Source organism: Dendronephthya gigantea, unplaced genomic scaffold, assembly GCF_004324835.1.
Source record: "Dendronephthya gigantea isolate DGI-Jeju-01 unplaced genomic scaffold, DenGig_1.0 000013F, whole genome shotgun sequence".
In the NCBI taxonomy this organism is placed as follows: Eukaryota; Metazoa; Cnidaria; class Anthozoa; order Malacalcyonacea; family Nephtheidae; genus Dendronephthya; species Dendronephthya gigantea.
Genome location: NW_021163023.1, coordinates 2,232,357 through 2,253,408, shown reverse-complemented (window position 1 = coordinate 2,253,408; position 21,052 = coordinate 2,232,357). Strand labels below are relative to the sequence as shown.

The window sequence follows — 21,052 nt, the reverse complement described above, 5'->3', positions numbered from 1 at the left end:
TTTGATACCCGGAACATTCGAATAGTTAGAACACAGTTAGAAACTGTGACTGTTTATTTTAGATGGCAGTTAAGATAATGTTGTGTGGTTAGGCAAATCGCAAAATTAAATTGATAACATCGATTGACAAAGGAAATTAATAATAAGAAGAGATGCAGGTGTGATTGGAAAGTACAAATTGCGTATTTTATCGTACGGAAAAGGCCCCGAAGTTAATCGAAGCTTTTTTTGCTCACTCGTGTGAAGAGGTAAATTAGCACACGAAAGGAAATGCCTTCATTTGCATGTTAAATGGAAGCCACCTGAAATTATACTTTTTGACAGGCGTAATTGAAAACCGAAGACGAAAATTGTTAAATTGATCTGTATAGCTAATATTACATTGGCATTTCTGCCATCTCAACAGTGCAAACATCAAGCTTGAATTTTTTCGAAAAAATATGCAATCCCCGAAATAATTCTAAGCAGCATTTCTACTAAATTGCCCGCTAGTAAACATTTCTCAAAATATAAACACAATGTCAATCAAAATTTCATGTATTTCCAACCGGGCTCTGTCAAGAAAATAATGAGATATCTTGTGCTGAGGTAATAGCAATTAAGACAATTTCTCCGATAAGAACTTTAATTCCGGCCTAAGTTAGCTTTATAAAACCACTAAAATTCAGCAATTATAGCAATAACTTTCGGTCATGCGTACCTCTTCCGCGTTGCGATCAGTTCCGCTTCGAGCTCTCATGTAATCAGATATTTATATTGCTTCAAAAAATGAGATTTGTTGATATTTACTCAGATTTCGTAAGGCAATAAAGGCATTACGAAGCTATGACAGCAGAAATCCATTAAGAGACTTATTATTATTTTTCCAATGGAAACATTGACGGAATTCGACGTTTAATTAAACATCAATTTGACCTCAAATTTAAAGACATGCAAATTAGAATCCTAAACAGCGAGGTAACATGTCTAACAACAGCAGCTCTCAAACTGGCTGGAAGGACGGAAAATACATAATCCAAGAAGTTCATTACATCGTCTTGGCAGCCCTTATCGTGCTTGTCAACCTGTTCGTTATCACAACAGTTTGGCGAAAGAGAATTCTTCATAAATGGCAGAATTATCTGCTCGTGAGTTTGGCGTGTTCTGATTTGAGTACGGGCTTGTTTGGATTGCCACTTTCCCTGCTGTGTACGTTGGCAAAGTCAGAGAGCACCGGTTGTATTTTGTGCTCAGTCGCCTATATCTTCACCAAATTTATTTCAATATCAACTATCCTTCATCTATTAACGGTAACGTACGAGAGGTTTATGTACATTGTCTATCCATTCCACCACGAACGACTAAGCACGACGCAAGTGCGCTTCAAGTTGCTCTTGGCTGCCATATGGCTTATCAGTTTTGCTGTCGCTTTCGTGCCATTCACATGGATAAAACTCGAGGAGTGTCTGAACAGAGACAATGCAGAACAATGGCTGTTATACACGTTGATAACGCTAGTTATATTCTTTGTAATTCCAATGTTCCTCTTCATTTTTGCATTCGTCTCAATGTACACAGTCGCTCGACTTCATATGCGCCGGCAGCAGCAATTGATGCAACAATTAAGACGACGGTCAGACACAAAATCAAAAGGCACCTACCACAAGGAGGCGAGAGTGGCCGTCATTTTTGTGATCATGTGGGCAACATTTGTCATATGCTGGGCGCCGTATTTTGTAGTAAACGTGTTAGAGGAACTTGAAGTGCAAGTGGAAATATCTGATAGGCTATTCGACGCTACAAACGTGTTGAGATATCTCACATCGCTCTTGAACCCCATTATGTACAGTGTTTTCAAGAAAGATTTTTGTCAGGAGGTGGGCTGCGCTCGTTTCATCTCAAGGGGGTGTTGTGTGCCGTACGACGGTAGCAGGTGCAGTGGGAGGAGGGAAGAGGTACAATTACGCAGCAATGTCGCGCAGAATTTGCTGGAGCCTGGGAACCACGGTTTGATCACGCAACTGAGCACGATTTGATGGAACAGCTGAGCTCCATATACATTTATAGTGCTGGAGCGAGAACGTACGCCGGATGGAAGGATAAATGATGGCAGGATTCTGATTTCTGATGAACTTTAATTATTGATATGCGCCCGAATGTTCGAAATAATATACCTCCTATTGATCCAAGAAAGTCTTACTCAACTTGATGTAACTTGTTGATAAATTTGATTTTGTAAAATTGCATAGCGCAGGATTAAGTTTTGATCAAACCGGACATGGATTTCAAAGATTTAATAAGAATGTAATATCGTTGAAAATCACACAAGCGTCTCTTTCGTCACATCACAACAAGTCCTTCAGCTATTCTTAAAAGAAATCCACGATTTCACCGGAAATAAAACGGATGCACTTATTTTGCCAGCATAAATGACTAGAAAATATAAGCACTTGGAGACGCAAGTGTTTACAATAACAAAGAACTATTTTTGCCTGTCATTTCAAAAGACGTCATTCCTTTAATAAAAACAAATGTTTAAAAGCGTTCTGGTGAAATCTGTGTGGCGTTTGCCAAGATCGTTTAACATTTGTGAGAATAAATGTTTGCCAAAGGTTCTCTGCTAACCATTGCAAGAAGAAATGAACGAAGTCTTCACCTAGATATTTTTGTTCTTCACAAGATCTTTCTCCGACACATAAAGCCCTTATCCTACACTGATCTATATAAGGGTGTCCGAGCTTGTAAAGCTCATAGATCATTCTATCTTAATGTGTCTTTGTCGGCACCCGCAGTTTTACTAAATCGCACAAACAGAACTCGACTTTTTTTTGAGAAGCCGGGAAACAAAAGCGCTTCTCGATAGATCGTGACCAAGGCGAGAAAAATATCTAACGCATCTTTGATGATTAAAGTGTATTGAAATTAGTTTTGCTGATTGTATCAGTTTATCGTGTTTTTTTTCAATTTCCCCAAACTTATGAAATTGCACAGCAACAAACCTTCGGGTGATAAAATTTATTGCCTCGCAAAGGGCGTGTCGCAAAAGGGGGGTATTTAAACAAATCCAGATTATTCCAATAAAAAATCCTTCTTATTGCAAGAAAATTCACACGATCCAATGGATCTTATTGCAAGAAAATTCACACGATCCGAGAACTATACAGTTTTTTTGTTAATCCGGTGAAAGACGAACCGCTTATAGGCTATATAGCCATAACATGATTTGGAATTTATGAATGAAAAATTTATATTGGTTCAAAAGAAGGTCAACTTCAGCGAGACAATTTGGAAATGAAATTAGTTTGAGCGGTCTAGCCATGAAACGATAACAACCTTTGATATAAATAGCCTCACAAATGTATACAACTTTTCTCTGTATACTACTAAATTTGATAAAACATAACACAAAACTTGAGCAGGTAATTATCGTAGACATTCGTATCTAATGAGAAAAACGTCTAAAAAGCCTCGTGTGGCCGTTTTGTAAACATTCCCCTTGCGTTTCCCACGAAAATAGTTTTCTACACGTTTAGTGACCGTGGTTTAGTTCAGCGAGCTTTCTTCAAGGATAATGTTGCTTAGTTATCAGGAAAACAAAGTAACGTGCGACCACAAATTGGATATGGAAATATCGAAATTAAATTGTTGTTGCTATCTGAACCAAAGGTACTTGAGCCTTGGTTTTGGTGGTAAAAATATCGCTGTTTCTGGGCCTTGTCCAGCACCTCACGTTACCAAGTTTCCGTCTCAGAGCCTGGTAGAAATCATCTTTGTAGAACGCGTAGACAAAGGGATTTAAAAGGCTTGTAAGGCTCCGTAAATACGGCACAGTTTCTTCGACCCAATATGGGAGTTGCGTGTTGATGACATGCACAAGTGTCACAGCGAAGTACGGGAGCCAGCACACGATAAACAAGACGAACACGGAGAAGAGAACGACGAAAATACGCTTTTCGGTTGTGCGCAATCGAGTTTGCTCTCTCAAATTATCCACACAGCGCCTGCTTTTACGACGTGTGAACTGGTGAACTGCGATGAAGATTTTCGCGAGGAAAACACTAATCAGCAACAAGGGAAGGATAAAGAACAGTATGAAACAGCTCAGCTCGTAAATTGAGTCAGGATTCCACGTTCCTTCGTGCGACGTTTCCATTCCGTAGCAGTCGTTAACGATTTGGGACACCCATAACCATGGAACGCACGATGCAATGAGACTGATTAACCAAATGGCGCCGATGAGGATCAGGTTTGAACGACCAGGCGCAGCCCTCAGCCGGCGGTGAAGAAACGGATCCACAACAGTGAAACAACGCTCGCCGATGATCGCCAATATATGAAGCACGGTTGATATTGAGATGAACTTGAAGAAGTAGTAACACACAGAACACAACGCACAAAATCGTGGCGGAACGAAGCTACAGGCGAAGACCAACGGGATGCCGATCAAGCCCGAACTGAGATCGCTGATTGCGAGGCTTGCGAGCAGACCATTCTGCGCATTCCTTAAACTCTTGTGTTTCCTCATGACGAACAAAACCACGCCATTAAACAGTATTATTAGACCCGCGATAACTATTAGAATAACATCGTATGACTTAAAGGGAACGTTTCCCAACAACAGATCAAATGTTCCGTTACGAGTCGTGGAATTCATTTGGAAGAAATAATAAAATTTTCCCGATCGTCGATATTTTCTCCTATCACTTCAACGGTTCGCAGAATATGAACTTTGAAGTGGTTTGATTTCGTTTCTTGATATAGGCGCGCGAAGATTACGCACGCGCGTTAGTGGTGCGGGCATATGTTGTTTTGTTTAGACTAAGATGGACAATAATGTTTTCAAATGTTACCGTATCTCTAATAAACGATGATTTGCGATTCACGCCAAGAAGGCGCGCGGAAGCGAGCAAACAACAGATTTCGATCACGTTCGGTTGAACGCCGCGAATGTATATCTCACAGGACCCGACGCAAAATCTCCGCTTTGAACAACGTATATCCTACGCAGACTAGAGAGCGCGTATATGGATAAAAATATCGGTGCTGCAGATCGTGTGTGTTAATCCTTTGTTACGCATTGAAATGACGACATTTGCAGCTATTTATGAACATGAAAACATGTAATATGCCTTGCATAACGAGCACCGGTTTGGGAAGCGATTATCAACACAGCTTACAACAGATCACGATGTTGCCACCATCATAATCGCTTTGTTCTACCTTTTGAAATATACCGATCAGAAATTCCGAGAGACCGTCGTTTATCATGACCTAAATTGCGATTACTTCAATGCTTGAAATTGAATCACGTCTTTGACTTTGCTCTAACAAATTTCCCCCCAAAACATAATCGACGCTGTGGTTATTAAAAAACGACCGGAGAAAAATTTCCCACATATCATAATCAGTGCAAGAGTTTTCCATTTGCATGCAAATTAAAGTTGCGTTAGTGGTTTGAATTCATTTCTCAACGCTTAATATATATATAGTTAAGAGGCTTACGCGATCAATCTGGAATATGAAAACAAATGACGAAAACTGACAGAATTCTCTTTAGTAGTCGCTCACCTGAAGCACTTTTCACCCGCGTCTGACTGAACTCCTGTTGATCACTCAGACAAAACATGCTAAGATTACAACCTGTTAAATTATGAACGATTTTAGCATTGCCCAGTGCATGGCATTCGTATAGCATCGAATATCCCAACGAAAAAAACGATTGAATTATCCAGGCAGATATATACTTAGATCTAAGTTGAGATGATTATGCTAACAATACCAGCCATCTTATAGCACCTGTGTCAGATTATAGTTGAACCCTGCGTGGTTCATATTCGACCGACTCGGGTATATATAGCGTTAAGCCGATATAAAATTTCAAACATTACCGGTGTGTTGTTGATTAATAAGGTATATACTCTCAAGGCATAAAATCCGCCAAGTAATAGCGTCCTGCATGCATGTATTTTCAATAGAAAGGTCAATCAAATGGGATGAAATATCTCTGCCCTTCCTGCCCAAAGACTTGCGATCTTTCTAGTAAGTATTTATATATAATATAAAGAATTAAAAACTAATTCTATAGAATCTAATAAATTCCCAGACACTTCAAAACCCGGCACCCTACAGAGACCGACCGGTTCTCATTGTTCTTAGTTTACGGTTCAGTAAAAAAAACTAATTTCCTAACTGATAGCAATCATAGAAAAAAAACCAGTTTTAAATTATATTATGCACGCTATGTGGACCCCTCGAAAGCCATTACCTTTGGTTTGTCAATTACATTTCAACTGGAATGCCCTAAATTCAAGCAATTCAATAAAAATGGGTGCGGTTTTCCTAAGTGGTCGTCTCTTTTGGGTGATTTAAGTAGCCCTAAAACGATGTTAGTGTCATTGGATATGTTTTATCAATTCCTGCGCGCATGCGCGTCAGTCAAAGAGTTGTCAATATTTGAGATTCAGTGTCGATACATACAGGATTAATTTACCGCAAATGGGCTCTCATACGTGCATTGTAGGATATTACTTGCAGAAAAGCTTCTCGATTATAAAATAAGGCGATCTAAAAATCCCATTCTGTCTTTGCCAAACACTGAATATATAGCAATATTACCATAGCCATAGGCGGCCCAGAAATGTTTTCGTTCCCGTAGCGTTTGCACGCGTGTACAGGAGTCTAATCGGTCTATTATTATGACAAGGTTGACAAGTATTTTTACTAAAATATATATACTATTTACTACAACGTTTGCTACGGCGTGAATATCTCGCAAATTACAAATAAAAATAATAAAAAAATTACATCGGTTTAAACGCCGGTAGTTTAACTACATTCTCCCGAGGTTTTAACTTCAAACGTTAATTTTAAGGATGCTAAAATAGCAAATGTTTTTCGAGATTTTGACAAAATTTTATCAAAACTATGCCGGAGACACTAAGCCTACCCTGTCGTCATCTTTTTGAATTGCAAATAGAAAGCTGATTGGCTGTCGTTTCCTATTTTTAAAAATTCTGCTTTGAATGATAAAATCGTAAGCATTTAAAACCGCAAACGCTTTGAGCAATTAAAGAAAACCGCTACAGATCCAATCGTCATGAAATGTATTTCAAAATTTTATGACTTCACATGAATTTGGTCACTAGGAACCAGCTAACTCTAATACAACTGGAACGATTACTCCAATGATAAAGCCTAAAATCCCATGATTGGATGAAACTTATTCTAATATGATCCATATCAACCAATCACCGATTAAGGCGGGAACCGTGCACAAGTAAACACTTTCAAAAGGACTAGGGACTATATGCAAAGAAAATAGAGTGTATTTTCGAACCATGGTGACGTGAAATGGCGGTCTTCAATTGGGCTTTAAGATGGCGTCGGAGTTATCGTTCCAGTCTTTTTCTAAATTCACTGCTAGAAACAGGTAAATTGTTCCCGTATATGGACGGTAGGGTGACAAAGGAGAAAATGGGGTTTGGAGAGGTGAAGGAGGGTAAATTGCAGATAAAAGGCGCACTGATGATAATCGCAGACAGGAATCTGAGAACCTGGTTAGATTGCATCCAGTTTTCAACATCTCTACAATATGGCTTCATACACGACAAATCCTCTCTTTATGCTGTGAAGAAATCTTCACCGGAATCAAAAGCGAATCATTAGTTAATGTTATTCTCATTCTCACACTGTTGAGAAGTCCTCAGAGGAATGCTGATTCGTAGTGGATTGCCGTCGAACGAAACTTGACCGCACACGAGAAATAATTTTGTTGAAAATACCGAATCTAAAATCGCTGTTATTGACAGTCAGTATGAAAGGATCAAAAAGCGGGTTCATGAAGCGAATCACAAAGACAATCTCCTGTGCGATTATTGGAACATCCTCCTTGTTTCGCTCGTAAAACGAAAGGAAATAATAGGAACCCCAGGTCACAACGAACATGAATACCATTGCTGCAAATCTTAGAACAATTTTCACTTCTTTCAGAAGAAATTGTCGATGCAGACTTTGCGCGGACAAACGTGATGATTCGGATTCCCTTTTCCCAGGATGAGTGCGTGATCGGTTGTTGTTTGTCTCCGAATTAGATTGGCGTGAATTCTCGTTCGAGGCAGCGCTGCCAGACTCGTCTAGGATGTTGTTCATGCTAGCTCTCAACTGGACTGCGGTTGTATTGATGTCCAGAAGATGGCTTCGAACGACCAGAAAGATCCGAACAAACGCGTAAATCATGAACAATAATAAAATAATAAACAGAGCAAAACATGCGATGTCGAAGAATTGTAGATTTATGTCGAAAGTCTTGTCGCTTGAGCACGGCTTATCTAACGGCCAGAATGTGAGCGGAGTTAAGCAAATCACGAGGCTTGTCAGCCAAATACCGATCATCACTCGGCTGCCTTTGAGCAAAGTGTATTCCCGATTTCGAAACCAGAACGGATGAACAATCTTTAAATATCGTTCGTAGATTACCGCCGAGAGATTAAGGAACGATAGAGTCAGAATGAAACGGTTCAGCAGATAACTCACGATGCATAGACGACAACTGAGAGTGACGTTGTTGACAAGGTTACACATGAGTATGCAGGGAATCGCCAAAAACCCCGCACAAAAATCCGAACACCCGAGACTGAGGAACAACACATTCTGAAGCCTCCCCAAATTCCCGCGGTTGCATATTAGGATAACAAAGATCAAGTTGAACAAGCAGATGGGGATAGCGAGGAAAAGCAGGGATATCAATACGTCATGCCAAGGCCAATCCATGTCTTAGTGAGTACTGTGTGAACGCTTGATAGCAGGTGTGAACACAGGATGACAGGGGTGAACACGGGATAACAGGGGTGAACAAGGGATGACAGGTGGAAACACGGGATAACGGGTGTGAATACTGGATAAAGGATGTGACTACGGGGCAACTAGGAGTACTCACAGTTTCCAATTATATCACGCTTTCTGTTGTACGATTAGAAGTCAATTTCGATCCTGTGAAGAAATAAATAAACATTAATCTAGCGACGATAGTGTCTAGTTTCTTTATTTACACGCAGCTGTCCCGAAAATAAATTCGTTTCAATTGGGAGACAAGAGATTCTAGATCAGACTGATATATGTTGTTATACTACTACATGGAGAACAATATGAGATGATCCTTACTGGACCTCTAGGAAGAACAGTTTAGAACTGATAGAGTTATTCAGTATAAATAAAGTTAGTTTAGTTTAGGTTTCCTCCTGTAGTAACACTGGATCAATAAGAGATGATCCTTACTGGACCTCTAGGAAGAACAGTTTAGAACTGATAGAGTTATCCAGTATAAATAAAGTTAGTTTAGTTTAGGTTTCCTCCTGTAGTAACACTGGATCAATAAGAGATGATCCTTACTGGACCTCTAAGAAGAACAGTTTAGAACTGATAGAGTTATCCAGTGTAAATAAATTTAGTTTAGTTTAGGTTTCCTCCTGTAGTAACAATGGATCAATAAGAGATGATCCTTACTGGACCTCTAAGAAGAACAGTCAATTTAGAACTGATAATTTTGTTTAGTGGTAGTATACTTCTATATTTTGTTGTTCTATTGCTCAATTATTCTAAAAGATAGTAAACTTAAAATCCTCGGTCAAAAACATCATTCTTTAACTGTTTAATCCTCATAAAATCCCGCAGACATTTCAACATGTGAAATGATAAACAGAAGATAAAATCAAAAACATACAAAGCAAAGGACTTCAAATCAAAACAACGCATGCACTTTTTTCACTTTTTTTCTACGTCCAATACGCTCGTAACATGAGCAAAATCACACAAATGCAAAATATCCAAATATCAATATTTACTGTCGAAAAGAAGGAAAGATTTCGTGAATAGCACTTACTTTACAACAATTAGACCAAAGGCAAAGCAAAGCCACACGCTTCTTCAAATGTTGTGGCGTGAAATCTGATAAAACCACAAGCATGCACGCTCGCGTGTCGGTCTGAATGAATTTGTATCCATCAAATTTCGACACTTAGTAATTGGACTTTATGAAGTCATATTCATATTCATCTGACTTGTTACGATGTTCAGATACGTTAATTAAGAGTAGCGAACAAAATTAACGCCATATATATACGCATTAAAACTTTTTTACATAAAATTGGAGGCGTATTAAGTCGGAATTGCAAAGGCAGGTGCGCAGGAAAACGCCATATGCATGCTATGTGAAAGGTTGGATTTTTCCCTACCCAACTTCTCACGAGCTGTATAAATCTTCGTGAGAATATCCGTCCATCGTTATTTACATCATACAAGATACCACATCCTAGTTATTAATCTCCATGCATTAATCATTCCATATAAGACTTTTAAATAATAACAACATTACTAATTCATAAGGAAATTTGAAAAGAAATACATTTTTAATCAGCTCGCTGATGGGTGTGATAAAAATTCCTCTTTATTTACGCGGACTTTTTTATACCGCGATTTTTTTCAAATAAGACGTCGCTATTGCCTAAAATTGTGCTGACACGCACGCACATGTTATAAATATGCGATTTATAAGCTATTTAAAATACGAGCATAGATTAAAAATACAGAGTATAGAGTGTTTTATGACCTATATATTAAAGGCTTTAAATTGTCGTGTGCTATATATGTATGTTATGAAAAACTCCGACTGATGTTTTGTTTTTTTTTAGGTGGCAGCAGTGGTGAACCGAATAATAACAATAATAATAATAAAAATAATAAAAATAATACCCTAGTAAATAGGACACACGTTTGATAAAAAAACACGATTACTGAATCTACATGCATGCCCATCAAGATTTAATACAATTTTTCAGTCGAGTATATCGTTTTGTATTATCCCAATTCGCTGAAAAAAATCAATAATTAAAACCTGGGTACATTGCGTATATATAATATTACAAGACCGCGCTGATGCTCAGTTGAAGATTGACAAATTACTCTCTCACCGCATTATATAAAATGATGTCAAAGTTTGCCGGCGAAAGGCACCTGCCGTTAAGTTATTTTAGTTTCAAAAAACTTCACCTTAATTCCGCGCAATTCAATTCTATTAAAATGAAGCATATTTAAACTGGATACTTGGATTTCTGGAAACGAGATATCGGTTCGAAATGGACTGCGGAAGAAAATGGGGGGCTTTAGACGTGACTACGTTTCGTTATTTTCGCGTCAAATTCGGTGCATTTGCCTATACGCTATCTGCATCACGTTCGACACCGAGTTTTGGCCGATGACGAATCTTGTACTCCTGGCGTGCTCGCAATCACTGCTAAAGCTTTCTAATATCACTCTCGGAACTACCTGAGAAAGATATCTCAAACGTGGTGGTTCAGTGTAGGTAGTATTCTACAATAAGCTGTCGCGGTTTGTGTCTGAATTACTTCAGAAAGATATCTCAAACGTGAGGTCCAGTGTAGGTAGTATTCTACAATAAGCTGTCGTGGCAGACGACTTGATCAAGGCAGATTTTGATCAAGTCGTCGCGACTGATGAACGAGGCCCTCTCAATATCAGCGTTTAAGTGGTCGTTGGAAATGTATTTGATTGCAATATTTTCACAAACCTTTTCGTCAGCAAGTTCGTGAGGATATGTACTTTCCCGACGAGTTTCACGAGCAGAGATTCTTCAAGTTTTCCGCAGCGCAGAATCTGTTAAAACGAAAGAGATGAGATATATGTTGTAATGAGACATGAACGAGAGAGTGTGTATTTATCACCCGAGTAATCTGATAACATAAATACACGATTTTTTATGGCTACATTTTTTTTTTAATTTACTTTTCTAGTTCACTTGTTCACCTGATATAATGCTATATATGCCCTATAATTTTTTGGAATGAAACTTGCAAATTGATGAAAGATTACTTTTAAACATGAAATTATTCATGAATTCAGTCGGCATTCGGCACATGTGTACATTCAAATCTTAACTACAATCTGGGGTTTGATAGTCTCCCCGTGAATAGAAATATCTTTTTCAGGTAGTTCAGACACAAACGTTTGAGATATCTTTCTCAGGTAGTTCAGACACAAACCACGACAGCTTATTGTAGAATACTACCTACACTGAACCGCCACGTTTGAGATATCTTTCTCAGGTAGTTAAGACACAAACCACGACAGCTTATTGTAGAATACTACCTACACTGAACCACCACGTTTGAGAGATCTTTCTCAAGTAATTCAGACACAAACCACGACAGCTTATTGTAGAATACTACCTACACTAGACCACCACGTTTGAGATATCTTTCTCAGGTAATTCAGACATAAACCACGACAGCTTATTGTAGAATACTACCTACACTGGACCACCACGTTTGAGATATCTTTCTCAGATAATTCAGGCACAAACCACGACAGCTTATTGTAGAATACTACCTACACTAGACCACCACGTTTGAGATATCTTTCTCATGCAGGTAGTTCAGACACAAACCGCGACAGCTTATTGTAGAATACTACCTATACTGGACCGCCACGTTTGAGATATCTTTCTCATGCAGGTAGTTCAGACACAAACCGCGACAGCTTATCGTCAAATACTATACCTATACTGGACCACCACGTTTGAAATATTTTTTTCTGGACGTCCAGACACAAACCACGACGTCGACAAGGGTTCTGAGATAGCTAGAACAATTACATGCGTCTACCTTTACTTACACAGTAAATTGAGAAAATTGAAGTATAAATCCAAAAAAATGCGCGGTATTGTGATGTAATGTTCACTCAATCACAATTTTAAATCAATAATAAACAGCATTCAACTTCCTAGAGGAACACCTTTGCCACTGAGCTCGGGAAAGGAAGAGGTTTCGGTTAATCTAGGGTTTATACCGGATTCTGATGTTATTTATCTGAACTTGACGGTTCGTTTCTCACGTTCGAAAGCGTGGGATACATACATTGATGACTAAAAGGACTCCAAACTATTTAAGTGTTTCACACTATTAAAACACTATTAAATTCAAACACTTTTGAATTTAAAAATAACTAAAATCGCCCTGACATGCATTTCCGGTAATTTAGAAACTGATATTGAAACCATCATGTTCCCAGAAAAGAACTTCCTCATTAATGACGTTAGCCGAGTCAGCTTAATATTTCTGTCAGAAGTTTCAAATGCTTTCAAAATTTTATACAACAGTTAAAGGAATCGCCATGCATCAGATGGATAGACAGACGTTGGCTGGCTTTACCGAATGAAATCATTGACCGGTTTTTCAACAAAGAAAATGTCGAAGACAAATTCGTGAGTCACCACGCGGAGGTCTGTTTGCGATACGTGACTTCGTGTTTCGATTTCTAGTTTGGAAATGTCAAAACTGCATGTCACCGAACCCAGGGGCGGCAAGTAAAGTAAACGATGAAAAATACCTAAATACATGCATGCACGCATCACTGCCGATTAAAATTTTTCTCACCTTTTCTCCTTTTCACCGGCAGCGATCCAAAAAAGCTCGTTCAGTTCCGTAGAATATTCAGCGTTCAACGTTATCATTCAAAATAACTTGGACAAGCCGAAGCGCGTCGTTGAAATACCCGTTGCAAATACACCTGCTAGACAAAAAAGGGGTAATATGCGTAATACATACGAAAACTTATTACCTAGATACCTCTTGGCAGTTTTCTATTGTCTATTGACAATCATAAAATATTTATTGCTTTGACACAGTCTTACATACAATCAAATTTAATCACGGTATGCATATAACATTAATATATGCACTAAAGGGCTAACGAAAATTTGAACGCAAAAGGCAGGCATTTAGTTATATAATAATAGTTTAAAAAATGTTATTCTTGAAAGTTATTTACGGGGGCATATGCACGCACGATGCTGGATAGCACAGGTGCGTTTGTAGATTCCCACAATTGTTTAAGTATTGATGAGCGCGCGCGGCAATAGACGTACGTCGCGGATATGAGAAGGTCTACGTAAAATAACAGAATCAGCGTAGGAAGCCTTGCACTTGAAAGTAAAACTCTCATCAAGAGCTATTGACGATTGACGTGCGTTCATGAAGGAATGCCAAAAATAAACTTCGTATTTCCTACATTGTTTTATGTACATTTGACTCTATTTATACTGGATAGCTCTGTCAGTTCTAAACTGTTCTTCCTAGAGGTCCAGTAAAGATCATCTCTTATTGATCCAGTGTTACTACAGGAGGAAACCTAAACTAAACTAACTTTATCTATATTGGATAGCTCTGTCAGTTCTAAACTGTTCTTCCTAGAGGTCCAGTAAAGATCATCTCTTATTAATCCAGTGTTACTACAGGAGGAAACCTAAACTAAACTAACTTTATTTATATTGGATAGCTCTGTCAGTTCTAAACTGTTCTTCCTAGAGGTCTAGTGAGGATCATCTCTTATTGATCCAGTGTTACTACAGGAGGAAACCTAAACTAAACTAACTTTATTTATACTAGATAGCTCTATCAGTTCTAATCTGTTCTTCCTAGATCTAGAGGTCTAGCGTTACTACAGGAGGAAACCTACACTAAACTAACTTTATCTACACTGTATACTGGCTATAGCTCTATTTGTTCTGAACTCTCCTTTATGGGATCAAAGGATTCTTGAGGATCTTTCTAGTAAGAATCAACTCTTGTGATGCTACAGTAGGAAACCGGAACTAAACTATACAGGATAGCCCTTGTCTGGTGAAATTAACCGCGGCTCGCTATTGTGAATACAATCACTCCGTTGTTACGTCCATACATGAGCGAGTCAACGACATCTTTTTCCCCAATACAGAACCAATTATAAATTCGTTAAAAGCCAAGCGTTGATCTGATAATATATAGACAAAACGTCTAAAACACTTGACTTACCTTAATCAAGGTGAAATATCCTGGAGCATCACACAACAAGTCATTCAAAAACAGCTCTTCACTTCGAGATTCGCCGGAGCTTGACAAGACATGTAAAGTTGTTTGTCTAAATATATTACAAACGAACTTGTATGTTTTTACAGCTTTAAGTCTCCAGGTTGTCAAAGCAACTTCACGTTACCCTATTGTTTATCGGTCAGAGGGCAAAACGCAAAGTATACACGTACAGAACTTAATCCGCCCAAGAATTCGTGAAATAATTTGAAATGCATCGAGTGGGTTTGGCTTCGAACCACTAAATAGATCTTTAGATAAGCAGAACCCAGCTGGTACCTCCCACTCGGATTTAAAAACAAATTTAGCTCCATGGCTTGACGATATTATAATATATACAATTAGATTAGTTCGTCTATTATATCTGACAAGCAAGCATATGTAGATGAACGTAATTGTAGATCACAAATAATTAAGGAATCGGCTTCGTGATCTTGCCCGTTAAAATTAAGCATGCAAATGCATAACAGATAGTAAACATTCGCTTTCTCTAGTACCTTCGTGTTTCTATGATTCCATCCGATATTCGCTGAACTCTTATCTCATTATTCTCTCCGTAGAATCGTAATCTTTCTTTTTGTTTCTTCACCGCTGACGCAATATGTGGTTACGGTTTTATCCCTACACGACTACACTCAACAGCATAATTATCCTCGGCATATTCAAGGTTGCAATTTAGAAGCATTACGAATTACGGGCACTTTAAATGCACAGATAGTATAAAGAAGCATTGTGTATTTCAAGAACGTGCACTTGTGCGTGACGAGGGTGATGGTTGAACGTCAGTATTTTAATTATCGAACACAAATAATAAAAATACGTCCTCGTTTTAAAAGACTCATAATAATCTCATAAACGTGACTGGGTCTATAAACGATTACAGGCGTTTGACGCATTCTAATCAAAATCAAATCGCACTGTAATCAACTGTTATAACACGCACAGTAGCGTCTGTGAGCTTCGAAAATACGTGGATGAACAAGCATATCTTAACTCGTTTAGGTTGTCATTTAATTAAGACCCTAAAACATGAACGCTGGGCATACAAAGAGTGAATAAGCTGAACTGCACGTCTTTTTCCTGAGTTTAAACTCGAATTTCAAGTCTAAGCTCGTCCTAGGTATTTAACACAGGTAAATCCCTAAATAGACAGTATTTAATTTGCATCTGAGACCAAGGTTCATTGATGTCAAAGGATTAACTTGAAGTGGCTGTATCCCTGTTATTTCAATCAACCCCAAAGCCGACTGACTACTTCATGTACTAAGGTTTTTTATGTGTCAGGTTTGCCGCCAGAGAACGTCTCGCTCCAGTCTTTTTTACTGCTTGCTCAGTATTAGTTACTTTATATGTTTTACTCATGTCTATCCCAGATACCTCGCATTTGCTGGACTGTCCAGACAGATCCTTCGCCTGATAGTCTCCAAGAAGCTTCTGACCGGCCTTGCGAGCGGTCGACAATGTCGATTGTCGTTTTTCGTTTGACAACCTACGAAGATTGTACGAGTTACAGCATTATGGTTCAATTTGAATATTTTAGTGTCTAAATATATTCATTCCTCGAGGTCTGGCAAATTCATCTCACCTCGTCTTTTCTGTTGGTCTCGTTGGGGATATTCGTCCTTGGATTGGTTTTGGTACACTACAGAAGGATGAATAGAAAATGTAAAAAATCTGAGAAGTCCACAATGACCCCCTCTCCTTCTCAAACCCACTCCCCACAATGACCCCTCTCTCTCACAAACACACCCCTCAGAATCACGCCCTCTCCTCTCACAAACACACTCCTCATGCACGATTACCACCCCAACCCCTCTATAACAAACACACTCCAACAATCACCCCCTACACACACAACACATTCCCTACGGTTAACTTTTCCCTCTGACAATCACCCACCGTTGCACGCTCAATTCCCTCACGATCCCCTCACTCACAACCCCCCCCCTCTCGTCCCCTGACATACGTCGTATCCCATGTCCTTCGTCTATTCTTCGTGGCTTGAGTCACCCTTGCGTATCACCCTTGCGTATCACCCACCGTTGCACGCACAATTCCCTCACGATCCCCTCGCTCACAACCCCCCCCCCTCGTCCCTTGACATACGTCGTATCCCATGTCCTTCGTCTATTCTTCGTGGTTTGAGTCACCCTGGAGTTTGTTTTACTCGACTTCATCGATGACTTGTTCCTGTCCATCTTCCCATCATCTCGTTTATTTTCCGTTGTCTTGTTGCGTTGAACAGCGGTCTCTGCTGTAGCGACGGGGTCACACGCAGTGGTAGCACCAGTTGGGTGAGTAGTTCTTGTTACTTGTTTGCTTACAGCATCGGGGTGTGAGGTTTTAGGAGTCTCTTGGCCACCTCTAGTTTTGCTTTTCGTTGAAGATTTAGCCTTTGTTGCCGTTGGTGTGTTCCTAGTCGAGCTCTTAGGAGTGTTTTTGCTGGCGCTTCGAGAGGCTTTGGAAGAGTTCGGAGTGGCTTCATTTTCAGACTTGGGTGTCCTTTCCTGGCTATATTTTAGTTAAAGCCACAAACCACAGATGTCGAAATCTCACCAGAAGTACAATAAACTACTTAGCAGTGGATTTCAAACAGGGCAGAAACGGCGTTCTTACTGATCTAATGTTATACTGGATATACATATAACAGAGATAGTGTTACTGGATATATAAATAGTTACAACCTTATGCGCGTGAGATTACCAACGCACAACTTCAGGATGTAAAACCAGATATGATTTTAACCCAGTTGTAAACACAGCAGCTCTATTGACAGTTTCTCAGAAAGACGGGATCTGTGGTTTTACGTGATGTAAATTATTGATTCGGTTTTTCAAGAGTCGGTATTATTTCAGTGGATGTAAATTGAAGGATACGTTTGTTGTCTGGAAAGTCGTTTCTTCATCGTGACGTTTGATAATTTCGGCCGCTGTGGAGGTGCCTCGCTGGCAGAGTGGGCCTACGAAATCAAGAGTGTGCCAAGCAAAATGAATAAAAAATTTTAGGTCTTGCCTCGAAGCTGCGTCTCTCACGAGCCCGAACGTTTGAACAACAATATTCAAGGCTTACCAAATGATAATATGCGGTTTGAGAGGTTACATGCGTCGTTTGTAGGGGCTGGACAGCGCTTTCCACCGGATAGTGATGTTTTCAACCGTTCTAAAAATGCTTTTTCAAATTTCTGCTTTGGAACTAACAATTGTTAAAGAGGATCCTCAATTTAGGAATACTGAGATTTAATCAAAGTTTAATCCCAACAACGGGCGATTTTAAAACCACAATCCTGTGGATTGCGCTATCCAGCTTTCACACAACCGGCTCCAGGTGAATATATTACCTTGTTTACGTTCCTAGACTCTTTTTCTCGCACGAGCCTTCGATGATTTTCTAGTATTTTCATTCGTTCGCTTGGAGGAGAATCCACGAATATTCTTCGCAGTTCACTTTGAGCGGAGTGGAGCTGGGAAAACGATTGAGAATTTGAAATGAAGACGGAACGTCATCACGAAACGATGTTAAAACCTTCGCAATGAAACGTTAACATCTGCGATAGAGGAATGAAATAAAATACAGCTCGTTGTTGGTGCAAATTTTCACCTGTGTTCTGACTCTTTCTTTGAACGAACGATCCGTTAGGGACTGGCTGGATTCCGAGCTCATTTCAGCTAAAACACTTTTGGCATCCTACAGTAAATACGAACAGAGGTATATGCGTTTTAGCCCAGTATGGAGCGGCTTACAGTGACAAGAGAGAGGCTTCCTGTTATACGTTCATCATAAGGTTCCAGTGGTGATAAACTCAAAGCTAAGCAATCGGAACGAGTCAGTTCTACACTGTTTGTTTTGGCTTTGGGCTTGGTTGTAAATATATTCAATTTCGTATATCAATCGCTCAATTCTGTGCTTTCAAAATCGTCGAAATATTTCAGCTTCAGCACCACTCGAATCACCGAATGAAACGCTCAACAAAGCTCATCAATTCTAGGGTACATAGCGTGGCATGGTATGGTATTCGGGATGAACAGGAAATAAAGAGAATGTTTAGACCTCAGGCAATACCTTAATCGTGGTTATTAGTCCAGTAATCTTTGCAGTTTGAAAGAGCAATCGAGCGAGGAAGCCTTTAGCCACAGCAGACATCACGTAAAACTTGCGACTCTTGGTAATTTCAAGATTTTTGACAGTCTAGAGTGACACAAAACGAAACAATGCTGAGATTAAATGTACTTTCTAGCAGGGAGTCTGATATATAAAGGTGTAAACAATAATATGAAGAAATATTTAGAACTGAGAAAACCAAGGGGCTGTTTGTGTACATGAGCTGGGTTTCCTGAGATTCAACGAGGAGTGATTGATTTTGAGGTATTGAAATGAGTCTTTATGAAACCAAACAAGCACTTGCTATTGTTGGGATGACTACAGCACTGCCAGGAACGTGTTATTAACTCATTTCAATACATCAAAGTCATCTCAAGCTGTATTTAACCTCGGCTAAGCGGGATCATGTAAACAGCCTCTAAGAAAGTTCAGAAGCTCTTCGAGAAGAAATTCTTACCCTTGAGCTTACCTTTGATTCAAAACTGCTCAGTGGGGTTCGTTTAGGCGACGTAACAACTGCAAAATTCTTCGTCGAGTTTCTACTGGTTTTCCCAACATAACCTTTACGATTTCCAGCATCAACGTCCCCAATTTTGCCTTTTGCAACAGATTCAGACTCCCTGAAATACGGCATTTCATAATAATCCTGAGCGCTTACTTCTGAATTAAAACTCTTTCCCGTCGAAGCTGGCGAAGATAACTGATCCTTGGATAAATTCCCAGGGACGTTTCGTGTACCATCATGTTGCCGCGATGATTGACTCTGAGAAGCAGCAGAACTTTTGGTAAGCCAAAGATCTGGAGAAATCTGGTTCTGAAAAGGACTAGACTCTTTCGTAAATCTCGCATTATCAGGCAAAATTGAGTTGGTTATAGGCGAGGCTCTCTTTTGAAGCGATCTTGAATTGTTTCTCGACTTCGACCCTTCGTTCTGGAGAAGAATCGGACTTTGTTTTCGTCTTTCTGCACGAGAATTCCCTAATGATCTTGTATCGTTTCTCTGGCCTGAATTCTGAGACACTCCTCTCTTTACAGTTATCCCAAACGGACTCTGGGGTAATTCCTCCGTTCTGACCAACGTGAAATGCTCCTGTTCTCTGGTGCTTGACGTCAGGGTTACTTCAGAATCAGACTCAAAAGATCTTTCCAAAATTGACTGACTAGTTTGACCAGTGCCGGACTGTGTCTCCAAACTTTTATTGTAAACTTCTATCAACTCTTCTTGTCGTTGTTGAAAGTCCGCTAAAAGCTGTCCCTGTAGAGCTGCGTAATGATTCTCAAGTTGCACTTGTTCCAAAGCTAGAAGCTCTCTTTGCTTGGAGATGAAGGAATGACTTTCACTTGCCTGTGATATGGGTGAGTTAGTGATCATCGAGGAATGGTTTATGCCATCAGAGTTGGGAAGACCAGGAGTGGTTTTAGACTTGGATGGGCCAGTTTTCCAGGAAGAATCAACAGGCCTTGGAGGAAACTCATCTTGCTTGCCTATATTCGTATGGTATGGTCTTTCTTCGTAGACTGGTATAGAATGATAGCCATTATTACCAGAATAGGAGTGTTTGTTATGTGATGACACTGGTGGTGGTCTTTCATGTGAATACATTGTATGGTAGTTGTTTTGTAGCTGACGACCATCACCACCACCATAAAATCTGTCACCTTGGTTATTATTCACGACATCATGAAGAGAATATGCGGATAATGGTCTTTGCCTGGGGGAATGGTTTTCTTCAATGTGACTACTGTGTTCAAAATTCCTAGCCAAGGGAACAGAATGGTACATTGTCTCGAAATTTGCTGGTAAGGAATACCGTCCAGGTCTGTGCTGTTGTTGAGTATGTTGCCTTGAACCGTCCAAATCTCTGCTGAAATATTGAGGTGACCATGGCTCCATGTTTTCAGTGTAGACTTCAGAGTGATTTGAGAAAGGATTGTTGTTGAAATCACTTGAATTCTCAACAGTGGACTTGTGAACATCTTCATTCTGGGAACTGTCAGGTTTTCGTGAATTCTTTTTCTAAGAAAACCCACTTTAGTCAAACAAGAGTTTGCATAGTAAA

The 21,052-nt window shown here is 39.5% G+C and overlaps 4 protein-coding genes across 14 annotated transcripts in view; 1 reads left to right on the top strand and 3 right to left on the bottom strand.

Moving 5' to 3' along the window:
• The first annotated feature begins 933 nt into the window (after nt 1–933).
• Nucleotides 934–2,516, top strand: LOC114519282 (5-hydroxytryptamine receptor 1D-like). Its single transcript, XM_028539393.1, has one exon. The coding sequence runs from the start codon at nt 963–965 to the stop codon at nt 2,013–2,015; it is 1,053 nt and encodes a 350-aa protein (XP_028395194.1). The 5' UTR covers nt 934–962; the 3' UTR covers nt 2,016–2,516.
• A 989-nt stretch (nt 2,517–3,505) lies between these two features.
• Nucleotides 3,506–4,633, bottom strand: LOC114519438 (melatonin receptor type 1B-B-like). The gene has a single exon (XM_028539562.1). The coding sequence runs from the start codon at nt 4,631–4,633 to the stop codon at nt 3,617–3,619; it is 1,017 nt and encodes a 338-aa protein (XP_028395363.1). The 3' UTR covers nt 3,506–3,616.
• A 2,036-nt stretch (nt 4,634–6,669) lies between these two features.
• On the bottom strand, nt 6,670–8,835 carry LOC114519459 (G-protein coupled receptor 161-like). The gene has a single exon (XM_028539597.1). The coding sequence runs from the start codon at nt 8,746–8,748 to the stop codon at nt 7,663–7,665; it is 1,086 nt and encodes a 361-aa protein (XP_028395398.1). The 5' UTR covers nt 8,749–8,835; the 3' UTR covers nt 6,670–7,662.
• Nucleotides 8,831–21,052, bottom strand: part of LOC114519458 — a 48,651-nt gene continuing 36,429 nt past the window's right edge. For 8 of the 11 annotated variants that reach the window (XM_028539586.1, XM_028539584.1, XM_028539594.1 and 5 more), the window contains 12 exons: nt 19,462–21,009; nt 18,954–19,079; nt 18,492–18,578; nt 18,232–18,354; nt 17,771–17,853; nt 17,001–17,405; nt 16,480–16,536; nt 15,392–16,383; nt 14,841–14,946; nt 13,425–13,560; nt 11,561–11,646; nt 8,831–8,967 (listed from right to left, as the gene is read on the bottom strand). In XM_028539586.1, the coding sequence (XP_028395387.1) occupies nt 16,158–16,383; nt 16,480–16,536; nt 17,001–17,405; nt 17,771–17,853; nt 18,232–18,354; nt 18,492–18,578; nt 18,954–19,079; nt 19,462–21,009 (2,655 nt within the window). In that variant the 3' untranslated portion in view covers nt 8,831–8,967; nt 11,561–11,646; nt 13,425–13,560; nt 14,841–14,946; nt 15,392–16,157. The remainder of the gene's footprint in view (nt 8,968–11,560; nt 11,647–13,424; nt 13,561–14,840; nt 14,947–15,391; nt 16,384–16,479; nt 16,537–17,000; nt 17,406–17,770; nt 17,854–18,231; nt 18,355–18,491; nt 18,579–18,953; nt 19,080–19,461; nt 21,010–21,052) is intronic. The other 3 variants (XM_028539587.1, XM_028539590.1, XM_028539591.1) reach the window with 3 other exon arrangements.

Coding starts and splice junctions, on each gene's coding strand:
- LOC114519282 (XM_028539393.1), top strand. CDS start 963: ATGTCTAACAACAGCAGCTCTCAAACTGGCTGGAAGGACGGAAAATAC.
- LOC114519459 (XM_028539597.1), bottom strand. CDS start 8,748: ATGGATTGGCCTTGGCATGACGTATTGATATCCCTGCTTTTCCTCGCT.
- LOC114519438 (XM_028539562.1), bottom strand. CDS start 4,633: ATGAATTCCACGACTCGTAACGGAACATTTGATCTGTTGTTGGGAAAC.